This window comes from Chaetura pelagica, unplaced genomic scaffold (assembly GCF_000747805.2).
Source record: "Chaetura pelagica isolate M959 unplaced genomic scaffold, ChaPel_1.0 scaffold1445, whole genome shotgun sequence".
Lineage (NCBI taxonomy): Eukaryota > Metazoa > Chordata > Aves > Apodiformes > Apodidae > Chaetura > Chaetura pelagica.
The window spans coordinates 76,191-90,528 of NW_009953199.1; the positions used below are offsets into that span (position 1 = coordinate 76,191).

At 43.0% G+C, this 14,338-nt stretch overlaps 2 protein-coding genes across 2 annotated transcripts in view; both read right to left on the reverse strand.

Annotated features, from left to right (window-relative positions):
• The window catches only part of ZMYM6NB (ZMYM6 neighbor), a 5,318-nt gene extending 1,619 nt beyond the window's left edge, over window positions 1-3,699 (reverse strand). Inside the window, exons 1-2 of the mRNA XM_009997387.1 lie at window positions 3,654-3,699; window positions 2,725-2,744 (exon numbers count right to left, since the gene is read on the reverse strand). Coding sequence (XP_009995689.1) covers window positions 2,725-2,744; window positions 3,654-3,699 — 66 coding nt within the window. The remainder of the gene's footprint in view (window positions 1-2,724; window positions 2,745-3,653) is intronic.
• Window positions 2,687-14,338, reverse strand: part of SFPQ (splicing factor proline/glutamine-rich) — a 17,782-nt gene continuing 6,130 nt past the window's right edge. The window contains exons 6-13 of the mRNA XM_009997388.1: window positions 14,154-14,337; window positions 13,792-13,876; window positions 13,383-13,500; window positions 13,117-13,165; window positions 12,917-13,038; window positions 4,007-4,051; window positions 3,654-3,728; window positions 2,687-2,744 (exon numbers count right to left, since the gene is read on the reverse strand). Coding sequence (XP_009995690.1) covers window positions 4,031-4,051; window positions 12,917-13,038; window positions 13,117-13,165; window positions 13,383-13,500; window positions 13,792-13,876; window positions 14,154-14,337 — 579 coding nt within the window. The 3' untranslated portion in view covers window positions 2,687-2,744; window positions 3,654-3,728; window positions 4,007-4,030. The remainder of the gene's footprint in view (window positions 2,745-3,653; window positions 3,729-4,006; window positions 4,052-12,916; window positions 13,039-13,116; window positions 13,166-13,382; window positions 13,501-13,791; window positions 13,877-14,153; window position 14,338) is intronic.

Consider the following 14,338-nt stretch of genomic DNA (forward strand, 5'->3'; position numbering starts at 1 on the left):
GGGCGGGGTCAGCAGCACTGGGGTCGGGCAGGGCTGGCTGTGCAGGCGGCGGCTGCTCCAGGGTTTCCTTCTGGCACCAGGGCCCGGTTTGGGTGAGGAAAGGGGCTGAGTCCTCCCGGGCCCGCGTCACAACCCGCACCCGGGCTCCAGGGAAGGATCCACAAGAGCCAGAGCCCAGGAAAGCTGCGGGGCAGTGACGTTACTGTGATTTAAGTGGAAACGTTTGTTTAACGCCAGCAAGTCTTGAAAGAGCAGGACCCATTTCTCCAGAAGCACCAGACAGCGCAAGAGGCGCAGCCTGGAGCACAGGATCACAGAACCCCAAGGGTTGGAAGGGACCTGGAAAGATCGTCCAGTCCAACCCCCCCTGCCAGAGCAGGATGACCCAGAGCACATCCCACAGGAACGCGTCCAGCAGGCACGGTCCCTGCTTCCCGGAGGGCAGAGCTATTTTTACTCCTGGCAGCAGAAAATCATCCCTCGGCTCGAGCGCAGCCGAGGAGCAGCTCGCAGGGATTTGGAGCTTCTTCCTGCCGTGGCTTACACACCGAGGGACGATAAAAACAGGATCCAGCCCTTCTTTGTCCTAAGAAACCCCCTGGGGAAAAAGATTTCTAAAAAAAGAGCAAATCCCGACCACCAGATTGCAGCAGCTCCACACCCACAGCGCCGGGTCGCAGCTCCCAGGTTTGCTGCTCACAAGAGCCAGGCTGAGTCCTGCCCGCCGAGATCCCTCAGCTCAGAAAGATCCCTCTCTCCTCTCTGCAGCAGCCGCGCGTTGTCCCTGCCACAGGGCAGGGCCCGCACGTGGCCAGGACAGAGGTTGGGGTTTTTTTTTTGTGCAAACACTGCAAAACCTTTCCCAGTGCGTTTGCCTTTCCCAGAGGGCCAGGCCCAGCGCAGGGGCTGCCCCAGCACTGCTGACTTGTCCCCGGGGGTCACACTGCCCCTGCCTCCCAGCACAGCACCAGGGGCTTGGAAAAGCCCCTCATGGCAGGAGATGAGGGCAGATGAAAATCATCCCTCGGCTCGAGCGCAGCCGAGGAGCAGCTCGCAGGGATTTGGAGCTTCTTCCTGCCGTGGCTTACACACCGAGGGACGATAAAAACAGGATCCAGCCCTTCTTTGTCCTAAGAAACCCCCTGGGGAAAAAGATTTCTAAAAAAAGAGCAAATCCCGACCACCAGATTGCAGCAGCTCCACACCCACAGCGCCGGGTCGCAGCTCCCAGGTTTGCTGCTCACAAGAGCCAGGCTGAGTCCTGCCCGCCGAGATCCCTCAGCTCAGAAAGATCCCTCTCTCCTCTCTGCAGCAGCCGCGCGTTGTCCCTGCCACAGGGCAGGGCCCGCACGTGGCCAGGACAGAGGTTGGGGTTTTTTTTTGTGCAAACACTGCAAAACCTTTCCCAGTGCGTTTGCCTTTCCCAGAGGGCCAGGCCCAGCGCAGGGGCTGCCCCAGCACTGCTGACTTGTCCCCGGGGGTCACACTGCCCCTGCCTCCCACCACCCCCAGCACAGCACCAGGGGCTTGGAAAAGCCCCTCATGGCAGGAGATGAGGGCAGATGAACAAAGCTGCGTTCCTGGGATGGGACTCTTGCACATGGGACCTCCCTGCCCTCAGCCTGTTTTATTTTAATTACAGGAGGCAATTTAATTAATGATACATTTGGCAGAAGCAGGTGATCAGCTTTACCACCAAGAGGACAATAACCTATCAGAGTAAAACCTGCTCGGACCAGTCATTTACCAGGTGATGAGAACAACCCACACTCCAAAACATCCCATTTCACTCCTGAAAGCAAAACAAGTTTGTTACAGAGGTTCAGCACATGAAAGGCTGGAACCACATTCAGGCTGCAAAGCTTCAGAGAGGAAACAGCCAGTGCTTAAACAGTGGAAATCAGGACAATTCACTGAAAAAATGACAATTTGGGGATGGGGGAAGGCTGTGGAAGCCTGCAGTGACTGGAGACAAAGGCACTAAAAGCCACCCCCTGCAGCACAGCTATTGAGGAGCCACAAAACTTCTTGCTGAAGCCTTTTCTGGATGTCAACAATAGCATGAAATCAAGAGTGAAACACCTTGATTTATCCTGTGCCCGACTGCTTGATTGTAGGAGAAAGTGCAGAGCAACAGTGAGCAGCATCCACTGCAGCACCAGCCTTCCCTGCCATGAACCCCTGGGGTGCTGGGGAGCACCCTGCACCCCACTGCTCCCCTCTCCAAGCCTCTTCATGCCACTGTGGTGGAAACCCCTGTTAAGAGGGTTCTGCACAAACAGACCCTGCTGCTGTTTTAACACTTCAGCTGGTATCTAAATGAAGGACAGTATTTAATAAATGACAGCATGAACTATGTGCACAGCACAGCTGTCTGAAGTATCAAATAAAGCAACATGAACCATGGTCATTTGTGCTGCAAGAGCTAAAATCCAACACTTCTCTGGCTTCCAAAGAATTGTGACCACAAGTGAGTCTCCCCCGTGTGCCTGTCACAGTTGACAGCAGGACACACCACCCAAGCCCTTCACTCCAGCACCCCAAGCACATTCCATGTGCTCTTCAACAGCCACCCTTGTGGCACTGTTTCTCAATCATCCCTACCACACTAAGCTGAACATATTGCTCACTCATTGCATATACTCTAGAGTAAAACAGAAGTCATTTATAGAAAAAAATAAATATTTTATTTTTTTTAATTGTATGCTCCTGGCTCCTCTTCACTGCATTGACTTCATCTTCTTCTGCAAGTGCAAAGCACAGAGTTAGAAAGAACATTAAAAATGCCAGCAAAAATCATATAGTGACATGGAAAGGGACCCAGTGCATCACAACAGCCATGTCCCTGTCAAATGTACTCTAGGATCATTAAGTTTTTATGTCAAGCTTGAGATTAAATGAACAACATTCCCATTTTCATCTACTTCATAAGTCTCACAGATCCGAAAGGACTTTGTGGTTTACTACCCTAGAAACAAGAGCAGTGGGGACACGTCACACACAATTCTATGGGAGTTCACCCATGGAATCCCAATGGTTTCACATCTCACAGGGCCAGTTGTAGCACATCTAAGCTGTTACTCACCCATCACTCCTGAAGGTACTTCGTATGTTCCTCCTCACACATTTTAAATATCTGAAGTTCCCCCTTGTAATTTTAGTGGTAAATTAGAGGGAAAATGTCATTAATCCCAGCTCTGCAAGTTAAGTTACTTCCCTAAATCACTATCTACTTGTGCTCTCCTATTTGCTAATTCATCTTCCAGGTGATTTTGGCAGTTCAACGTTCATGAAAATATTTCAGAAAAGTAGCTTTTTAACAATTTTAGATAACACTTGAGAAGCAGCTGCTCTATTGTTCTCCCTGTTCCTTGCTGACAATCACCCACCCCCTTTCACCAAAGCCTGAATGCAGAAATGGTTATTTCTCTTTTGACCACCTAGAGCATTCAGAGGGCAGAATTTATTTGATGCTGCAGGGCTGAAAAGCTTCAAACAATGGTTGTATCTTGGCTCTACAGAAAAAAAGGTTCAAAAGTTCTATATAAAATTGAGATTAACCAAGGGCAAACTTCAGGCAGGAATGACACAATGCATCACAGGGAGATGGGCTACTGAGCTCTTACTGCAGCACAAGGACACCCCCTACTTACTTGTTCGCTTGGTATCTTGGTCCATCCAGATATCACTGGGCATCATGCTGGATGTGCTCATGCTCAGCTCCTGAACTGGAAACATATTCAGAAGTTATAACTACAATGAAATCTTTCCTACAAACCCAGGTCTACAAAGAGATTTTTAACCAATACTGTCAAGGAATCAAGCCCAAATGGAGTCTGGGTGCTTAATACCCCAGTTTCATAGTAGTACCAAGTTGTACCCTACACATTCCAAGTATTCACTGGTACAGATTTGTCAGTATTTTCCAGTTCACTCAGGGACTAAACATCAAGTGCCCAGAATCCTTATTTCACCCCTTCAGAACAAGACTAGAAGTGATGCTTACCTTCCATGGATGAGCACTCCAGTTTCATTCAGCCTTCATCTTCACCTAAAGGATAACAAGCCAAGTTATTAGAGCAATACACAGAAAATTATGACCATTTCAAAGCTAACTTAAAAATAAGGTTTTAAGATACATGGACTGATTAGTTATGAGGGGGGAATTTACAAAATATTCCAAAACATTAAGTGGGAGAATAAGGGGCAAAAATAGGCTAGCCTAAACACTTGTAAAGAGATGAAGGATTATGCAGGTAGTTGACTGAGAAACTGCACCTTGTCTGAGCACAAACCGTAAATCACCAGTCTGAGCACAAGAAGTTTGATTGCAGCCAGAGGTATACTATCCCTTATGTGAAGGCATTAGCAAATTTGTCAAGCTACTTAAACTATTTTACCCTAGTTTTCTCCTATAGTTATGCCCTCTTTCTTCCCCTTCATGAAGGAGTGCAGTGTCCCTGGACCCCTAGCCCTCAGGTTCAGTAGTCCTAGAAGTGCTTCAGAAGCCAAAGGAAGACACTCAAGGTTAGCACTGTCACTTTACTACTTTTTTTCTCAGCAACAGATTCTTCCCTTCTGAGACCTTCCCCCCCTGCCTTTTTACTCTAAGTTGAGGGCAAACTGCAAGGGATGTAAGTACAAGGTTCTGTGCACATCTCTATAGTGGGGAGGCAAATCACACCACAGGCACAGTGTGATCTGACCAGGCAGGGAGAAGTTCCAGATTAGTCTGAAACCCACCACCTGAGTTTTATCATGGCCCTCAGGAGCAGCAGTATGCACATTTTGTTTTCTAAGCAACAAACACCATGCATAAGGGATACTATATCTTTGTGCATCCTTTTAACACTCCAGATTCACTTATAGCCACACTCCTCCCCCAACCCTCCCCCAGTTAGCTCTTCAGTACTGGTGTTCAGAAGCAACATTTATAGAGATGGGGTGTTCACAGACCACTGCGGGATTGCACAGCCAAGTCCTAACGTGTCAATCATTACCTAGCAGCAATGACAGAGCTGGGAGAAGGCCAATCCTCCCTTTTTCTCCTTTTCCAGTAAGCAGCTATTTAACAGCCCCACTAGCTGGTATGGAGAGAAAAAAAAAATCTGAAGCTAATTAGCTGATGCCAAACTTGCTAGTAGTGGAAGAAGCCAAGTAATTACCCAGAACAGCATACTTTTTATGCCTCCTTTCCAACATGCTTAGCCTCATTTAACATAATGGAACAATACACTGGCCTTCCTGATCATGTCACTGCAGCTGGCAATGATTAACAGAGACATGCAACCCCATTACTGCTCAAGTCCTAAAGCTACTCACAGGCCTCAGTGTTTAGCTATAGGGAGAACTGCAAGCAAATCAACTTTGTATGCTTAATGTTACAGTGAAGCCCCCATACACACTGTGCTCTCTCCTGACAGCACCAGTATCTGGACCTGAGGGCCTAGCAGGTACGCTGATGTATTCTGACACCACACTTCTGAGCTTCAATGAGCTTTCGAGAAAAAGTGTATTTTACACACAGATAAAACCAAGATGAAACACAATGCAAGCACTTCAATGTCATTTCTTGTACCCACTTGTTACAGACTGACTTAGAGCAGACATGACTATTTGCTTTTAAGTTAGCTACCACACCAAGTTTCATTACTGCAGACAGTCAGAGCTGGTATGAGACCCATGGTTCAGCGACAAATTGCTTGCTCCAAGAGTGTCAAAAACCTGCTAGTTCAGGTACACAGAATGAGGCAGATGGGCCAATAACCCCTCCACGACATTCCTGCAAGTCAAGTATCCAGGGCACACTGGAAAAAAACTAGTCAGATCTGAGCACTGGTTTAAAGATTAACAATTCAGTTTTGCTACATGACAGCACACATACTGCCATCAGTTTTGCTACCGAATTCTAGTCACAGGTTAAGACTAAACCATCACAAAAAGCCCAACTGACTTTGTGACAAGTGGTGTCACCGCTTGACTAGCTAAAATTCAGCTACACTCACTGTGGTGTAACCAAAGACCTGTTATGATCATAAGGTGCAGCTGCTACTTCAAGCTTTCAATGGAACGTGAAGAGAGAGCTACAGCAGAGGGCAAGGCTGTCCAGCAGATCCCCTGCTCACCAGCACAAGTCTTGCCTGAAAGATACCACAGAAGGGTCCAAATGTGACAATAATACCAGAAACAAATATGCAAAGCAGAACTTTGCAGAACAAGCAGGAAAACACGTTACAACATCTCTGAAATATAGTGAACATCAGACTAGAGCCAGATCATGTGCTGAAACAAGGGACCTTGAAATTCAGGTTCAAGAGCTAATGCAAAAGAGCTGGAGATCAGCATGTCTGGAAATGTAAGCACATTAATCCTGGAACACTACGTTCAGTATTTCTACTGATGAAGAGTTTAGAATTACATCCCCAAGACTGATGAAAAATGAAGCTGAGCATTACACTACCCAAGATGACTCTATGAGGCAGAAATACAGAATCTCATCACTGTCAATTAAAGGCAGAAGAATGTATTATGCTTGTCAATCAAAGATTAAAACAGAGACAAATGAAGTGTGCAATAGGCTCTAGAAAACTACTCATGGGGATATTCATTCAAGCATTTCTTTGTATGCCCTCAAAAATGTTTCAAGTCTCCAAGCTGACTGAATCAGCAAGCTGTGACTATCCCGCAGTGCATACAAGGCTAGAGCAGCTACCACAGGTCCTGCTGAGCCAAGACTACAAAGGGATGTGCTGCAGATGGGCCATCTTGTCACTGCAGAAAGTTTCCAAAGTCCTTTTCTAGGCACTGAGAGCACTTAGTTGACTAGTAAAATGAGTTTTAAGATCACATTCCCTCTTCCCCCCAGAGCTCATCTGAGAGTATCTTCATTACATCAGAACTAGGAAAAATCCACACAAGCCGAGTCACATGTACAAAGGAATCGGGTCTGAAAATACTTATCTAAGAATCACAGTAAGTTGCTTATTGACTCTGAACAAAACAAAGCTTAAAACCGAAAACCACGCAGCTTTGATGCAAGCTTAACATACAGGTATGGAGAGTGCTGCACTGTAATTCCACAGTCAGAAGTGTGATGTCAGAATACCCACAGTATAAGATTACATAGAAAGTCACCAAGTTAGATTATATTGCTTGTTACCTACCTGTACGCAGTCGGCAATGAGAATCTTGGAGCAAGCAGGAATACTACATCCGGGTCCTAATGTCCATTGCCATTTGTGGTACTACGTTCCTCACAGTTATGAACTGCAGAAATGCTGGCTAAGTGCAGTTATGTAGCAGGCCACTAGTTTTAAGTGTAAATTGCAGTCTCAAAACTCCAGCAAAAACTTGCTGCCACAGTAAGTGGTTGCCAAGGAGAAGCCAAGAATTTTTCTACCACAAAAATATACCACAAAATCTCAAAAGCAGTTTCAGTTCTCATTAGCTGTATAAATGATTAGTGTAATGTGTCTACACCAGAAGATTATTCTGTGTTCATTTCTGAGAAAGTGTGAAGATACGTGTATAACGATACCAGTTTCTACAAGTAGCAGTTTTTAGAGATCTTAAGAGTCAAAATGGGCTCAATTTTGATCAAGCAAGCTAAATTGCAACAGCAAATGTCATCCACATCCAGTACAAAAATGTTATGTGATCTAGACCATCCAAAACCAGGTCTGACCAATGAAGCACTTCTCTAAATGGTTTTAAATAGTCAATCATATAAATCTGGTTTTATGAAAAAAAAAAGTCCAAAACCTCGTAGGAAGAGATCAAAGGAACATAACTTTCTCACCTCCCACATTTAGCAACTTTATCAGATTTTCAAGCTTTTAAAACACCACCTTTAAAAGGTCTTGAAAAGAAGTTGGCTCATTAATTGTATGCCTGTTTAATACATGCAACTCAAAGCAGAACTTGTTTTAGAAATTCTGCTTATGCAGCTACAACAAAGCTAGATTTAACCAAACTTTCAGTTGTTTTGAAAACTGCCAAATATTTCAAGATATTTACTAATCATAGTTTTTCAACTCAGCTATTTTTAATACCTAGCAACAGCAGCTTACATACGAAACAGGGGTACCAAAAGACAATCTCTGTAAGGTACAAGGACATCAGCATCCTTCACTCTTCCAAGTTACAGAACTACAGAAGAACATACTTTAGGATATGCACCAGCATCTCTTTAATAAAGAATGACATGTAATCTGAAAAATAAACTGAAAAAATTAATTTAATGTTTACGTTCAGAATTCCCCATCTCAGACACCTTCACCTTGTCAGGGTGTCCCACGAACACCCTCCAGAAAACATATGCATTATTTAACACTACTTCAATAAAGCAAATTGCATCGGTACTGCTGATTTTTAAACTAAGTGTCCAATACAAGTACTCCCAAATACTTGGTCCCACTTAGGAACTGCCAATTCGGAATTTCCTGAATAGCAATTAATTGTTGCAGCATATTATCAACCCCCACACTTTTCTGGGAAAATAAGAAGCATTCACCAAACAAGCTGAGTCGCTATTTAATGAGCTTAATATTCCAAGTAGTGTTACCTGGTATCAGCATTTCACAACATGCTATTTTTTACAGCAAGGACTTCACAAGGGATAATAATCTGCACTCTAAAATACTGCCAATCTGACACTGAAGTTTTAACCACAGAGAAAATTTAGCATAGAATTTAGAATTAGCCAATGCTTAGCACAAGGAATGGAAAGATCTTTGGAAGGTTAAACTACTCACAGAATGCCTGGGGGTTGGGGAATCTGTGAAGGTACAGCCAGACTAAGTTTACCTACTTTGTGCCAAGCAGGTTGATGTATCCTGCATTAACACCAAGGTATTTTACACTGGGAAGTCATGTTCCCAGCTTATCTGGTACAATGTAGTAATAAGCAAAGCAACTACCTTATCAATGAGTCCAGAATGCTTCAAAATTCTTCTGGGTCTTAATAAATGCACAGCAAGCTAACAAATTCATCAAATCTTCTACAAAAAGAACCTTAAAGGGAGTTTATTTATACTGTGTAATATAGCTATTAAGCTCCAGATTCAGATACTACTTTTGATGCATTATCTCCAAACATCAATAATAAAAGAGCGATAACCATCATGCAAGCAAGCTAATTTCTGTATTTTACATACAGGTTTTTAGGATTCACCCACCAGCTACATGATATAATAGTTCCTGCAGTGTCCATAATACAAATGATTGTATTCTGAACTAAGCGAATTAGTCCACTCAATTAGCATGAGGACATAAGCAAGTTAACCTTATCACTCAAGTAACACTTCTGGACTTGATGCAAAGCAGTTTTCAGGTAAGTGTACAATACGGAGCAAGGCCAGATCCTGTAATCGCAGACAGCTTAAGAGCATATAAATATCACATTAACAATCCTTTAGTTAGGAAGTCAGCCAATACAACTCATTCTATGTATTTATTTTAAAATAACCATTGCTAGTCTTCTGCTTAAAGTCTTTAAAAGATTCCAAGCAGTAACTGCCAAGGTGGTCAATGCTACCATCCCACCACCCATTCATTATCTGTAGGAAGTTAACTACATGCTGCGCTACACTTCTTGCAGTGTAGCTTTAATTACAGTATGTTGCAGCACTTGCAAGGTTTCCATTAGCTTCCTTATTGCAGCACAATTAACGCTCAAAAAATCTGCACCTACTGCAAAGTTAGGCTACTGTTTGACCCAATCTTTAGCTAGAGGCATTATGGGAGGAGATCCCACTCTTCACTACAGCTCCACACCCTGGTCTAGTTTGACCTCTGCTTGAGCCTCTGGGTTTCAAGGTGTGGCAGTCAGTCTCCTTCGTTTAACCACGAATGGCAAGAAGAGTTACTACATTTAGTTTTCTATTTATTTGAAGCACAGTAAAAAAAAGTTGGTACACTTTGGGAATTCAGTGGCACAAGGTACACTGCCATCAAGTTAGGGACGTTATACATCAAAAAACCAGCTAAATTTTTTTGAAACACTGCATTACATAATTAAATTGTACTCGCCCAAACAGACCACTTACAAATATTAGGTCAGTAAGTTTCTAACATCCATAAAAACGTAGCTTTCTTACTAAAATGCAAGAATTAAAAAGTTGGTGTCTAAACAAGACAGACAAAAACAAATTGGAATGAAACTACAGGTCACATCTAAAATCGGGGCTTTTTGTTTGGGCCTTCATATTCTTCTCTCCCTCTACCATATCCTGTTGGTGTTCCAGGCCCCATTCCTCTAGGACCCTGGCCACCCACAGGCCCCGCACCTCCCTGCCCAAAGCGTTCAGGACGCTATTGGAACAGAATTAACAGTTCATTATATGTAGTTGATGTCCATGTGTGTTAAGTATATATTTTTAGAAGGTTCCGTAGTCAAGGTTCGTCGATACAATCACCATTGAGCCGATCCACAGGTACCGGGAACATAGAAAGGAAAAAAGGGTAATTTAAAAATTAGTTTATTGTAATACATGCCTTGAGGTATGTTCCCACTTGATGCATTCTCATACATCTGTTACAAAGAACAGATCCTCCCTGCAGTGCTAGAAATGTAAGCATTAGTGCAGATGTGAATTAACAACTTTTCCAAATGAGGTAGCAAATTTCAACCAAGTTAATGCAAATAGCTTGCAAACTTCTCACCTTTAGTGCAGTAAAAGCTTAGTTTACACCACTGTCATTTCCAAATTAGCCTAGCCAGAGAACCAGTCTTCAGTTCACTGAAGTATGAGCTGACATTCATAAAATGTCATTGTAAACAGAATGCCTACTCACCAGTTAATGGCATGTGCTGCAATAGAGACCATGTGCTTTTCAAGATGGGGTTAAGACTACGGTCTGCTGACTAAACTGCAGAGGCCTTAGGCAGTACCCAATACTGTTTGTGAGCACTACTGGATTGCAAGAAGAAAAAAAATGTGAAAAAAAGCTCATGACCAGTGATTTACCTAACCAACACAACTGCTCAATCACAGACTTGCATTAGTTTAAAACCCACACACTCCAGAATGGCTGCTGTATAATGTGAAACGTGTTCAAAGAACTACAATTTATCCAGTGTTTCCAGTTAGAAGTCTGCACAAAAGGTTGTGTGCATCCACTCAGTATCTCCCTTCCCACCCCACCTTCACCACAAGCTCTTGGAAAATTCACAGCTTCAGTGTTGAAAGGTTTCACACCGAGATGTAAAAGCTAAATTACCCTGCAATAAAGCAGAGACTTCAGGTATTTTTTACTAGTACCTCGAGTTGCATGTACTTAATTCAGTTGCTGTATCAGTAGGTGTGGTCAGCATTCAATCTACAGAACTGACAGGTTATCAAGTCAAAGATGGCTTTAAACTTTGATTTTCAAGAAAATTTTCCACTGCCGAGTAACAGAACACTGGTAGGTTGTTTGTTACAAAAGGTATCTGCAACTGGAAATTCACACTTTGAGTTCTTGACTTCTGAAAGGCAGTTTCAATCCTTCCAAGAAAGGAATTTCAGGAAGATTACCTGGATTTTCTGCCTAACTCATGGTATCTTAAGCTTATCTCCAATTCTGTTTAAAAGGTATCAGCCCAGTCATTGTGACAGCACTGCATGGCAGAGATCCCCATTCTAAGAACCTTGAGGCAGTTAAACCATCTTACTGTCACACCTTTTGACCATATCACATTTTCAAGTCTTACACAAGTTCAGCATGCACCTGCACCACGATTTTCAGGAGAAACATGTACACAGCATTCACCACAGACTACCTAACTGTTCACAGAAAACTTAGGAAATGCTTAAATATCAGTAGATTATTTAGATACATTAAGGCCAACGGCACTGTCTACTGACTTAGTGATGTTCTGCAAAGTTATCATTCCAAAGATATGGCTCCCCCAAAAACCAGAAGATACCTGACAAGCTACTATGGTAGCTCACCACATTAAGCCAGAGGGCTAAACACACCCAAAAATCATTTAGTTCAGTTTGTGCTACAGAGTGTACACCCTTTCAGGAGGGCGAAAGCACAGTGATATCACCACCCAAGCCAACAGATTTCCATCCTACCCATTAGGCATTTATTTAACCTACATCTGTGATGCTCAGTGTGATAACACCAAGCAGGCTCAAAGCCGTTCACACATATAGTGTGCTAAAAACAGCAGTCTGGAAGCATACCTTGGAACATGAGATATGCTGTAGCTTTAACAAATTCTACGTATATAGTCATGCCCAAGACAGGAAAACAAGAGGTAGGAACCACAAAATGGCTGCAGTCCTGGACCACTGGAACATGCCTGAAGCTAAAAACCAGCATTTCTGCTCTTCTATGGCAAACATCAGCACACAGAATAAGTGATATGCTGTTTACCATTGATTACTTAAGTTAATCTGCTGCTTAAATTGACTTGAGCGCAGATTTCTAAATTAACAGCACACCCATACCAACATGCATCAATCCTAACTAGGCTTGGAAGGGCCACAATAAATGCCATGTTACACATGAGAAAGGAACAAAAATCTCTCATCCATAAAGACAATCAGTCAACTTGCTGAAAAGCTTCTTAATTATAAAACATAATCTAGTAATTTGTCAAATTCTCTATAATTTATTAAAAAATCCTTCCAAGCCTAACAGTGACGCAGAATTTCCAAAGTCCAATAAAGTCAGTTAATTGCAAATATGCTTAACAGCACATTTGAATTCACTTACAAAAAACTTCCAACTGTCAGCTACCATAACAGTTAAGAACTACTCTAGTACTACATACTGCCACACTAGTCTTCGTGTTAAACACCTGACAAGAGAGTCAGTAGTTAACAGTAACATTTACACAACCATCCGAACACTGGCAGAGAACTCCATTGCCAACCACCACATTTCCCTTGTGCTAAACTATAGCCACCACAGGATACGTTACCATGTCACTTCCCATCATAGAACCACTCATGGCTGCTTGGCCAACTCCTGGATTAGCTTCATAACCTATGCCGCCACCACCTCCAAGAGGTGGGAATTTCTGGGCTGCAGAAGCGTAAGGATCTAAGAAAGAGAAACATATAATCATATTCTGACACTTTCTAGGTTAACCACATAAAGTAATTATTAAATATTCTTTACCTCCCATGTTCATTGTGGTGGCACCACCCATTCTCATGTCTCTCTCCCTCTGCATAGAAGAAACAACTTTTAGCACAGATAATCTACTATGAAATCCACACCCTTCAGGTGATAAAACCCATGTACAGCCAACCACTCTCACCTCACCTACAAAGGCATCGCATTACCTAACCTAGAGGAAGCAAAACGCATCAAACTTGAAAAAATGCCAACAAAATCCTGGACACAGTAATGTATAAAACAACAAAAAAATCACTTTCACTTACTGGATCCATGTAACCCATTCTACTATAATTCTCTTCCCTCTGTCTTCTCATTTGTTCTTCCATCTCCCGCTGACGTATCATCATCTCCTCTTCCCGCCTGCGACGCTCCTCCTCCTGCCTGGTCACCCCAGAGCAGACTGTTAATCCTCAGCAGTGTAACAAGCTCAACACTCAACATCACTTACACAAGCAATTCAAAAGACACTGAATGACTGATTGCACTCCAGCAATAAGAAGATACTCTATGATGCTGACATACTCCAGGAAAAACTCACACTGCCATTCAATTTCTCATATGCAAACTGAGGCAGCAATGGTGTTTCTTGAAAAATAAAAGCTTTCATATAGAAGTCATTTTCAAAAAAACAACTGTAACATTGAAAAAAAATCCCAGGAAAGCCAAACCAACCTCAGCTGAATTTCCTTGCGTTTCTGCATTTCTTGGTTATGGAGCTCTTCCATACGCCGCAGCTCCTCCTGGCGCCTCATGAGGTCTGCAGAAACGAAGCTTGTCAGCAGCTGTGTCAAACTGGGGTCACATCTAAACTCAGATTTGAGCTCCATCCACCTCAGCTGCACTACAGCAGACAGCTGCCTTCTGAGTGCCACTACTCTTGACAATACTTCATAAAAAAAATTGAAAAACTACCATTTTCTCTTTAAGGCTAAATTCTCAAGTTAGCAGTGGGAAAGTAATTTATTTATTAAACAGCCATAAATTTAAACTAGCATGAAAACAAAAAATACAACACAGAATTCAGAGCCAATTACCTTGCCGCAAGAGGTTTGCCTGATGCTCATGATAAGCATCTTCCATCTCACTTTCAAGTTTGTCCTTGGCATCTTTCATGTTTTTTGCCACTTGCTCTCTCTGCTGTTTTTCCATTTCATCTAAAGATTTCCACCTTTGGGAATATTCAAATTCAAAGCTGCCAGGCTGAGCAAAACGGGGAGGA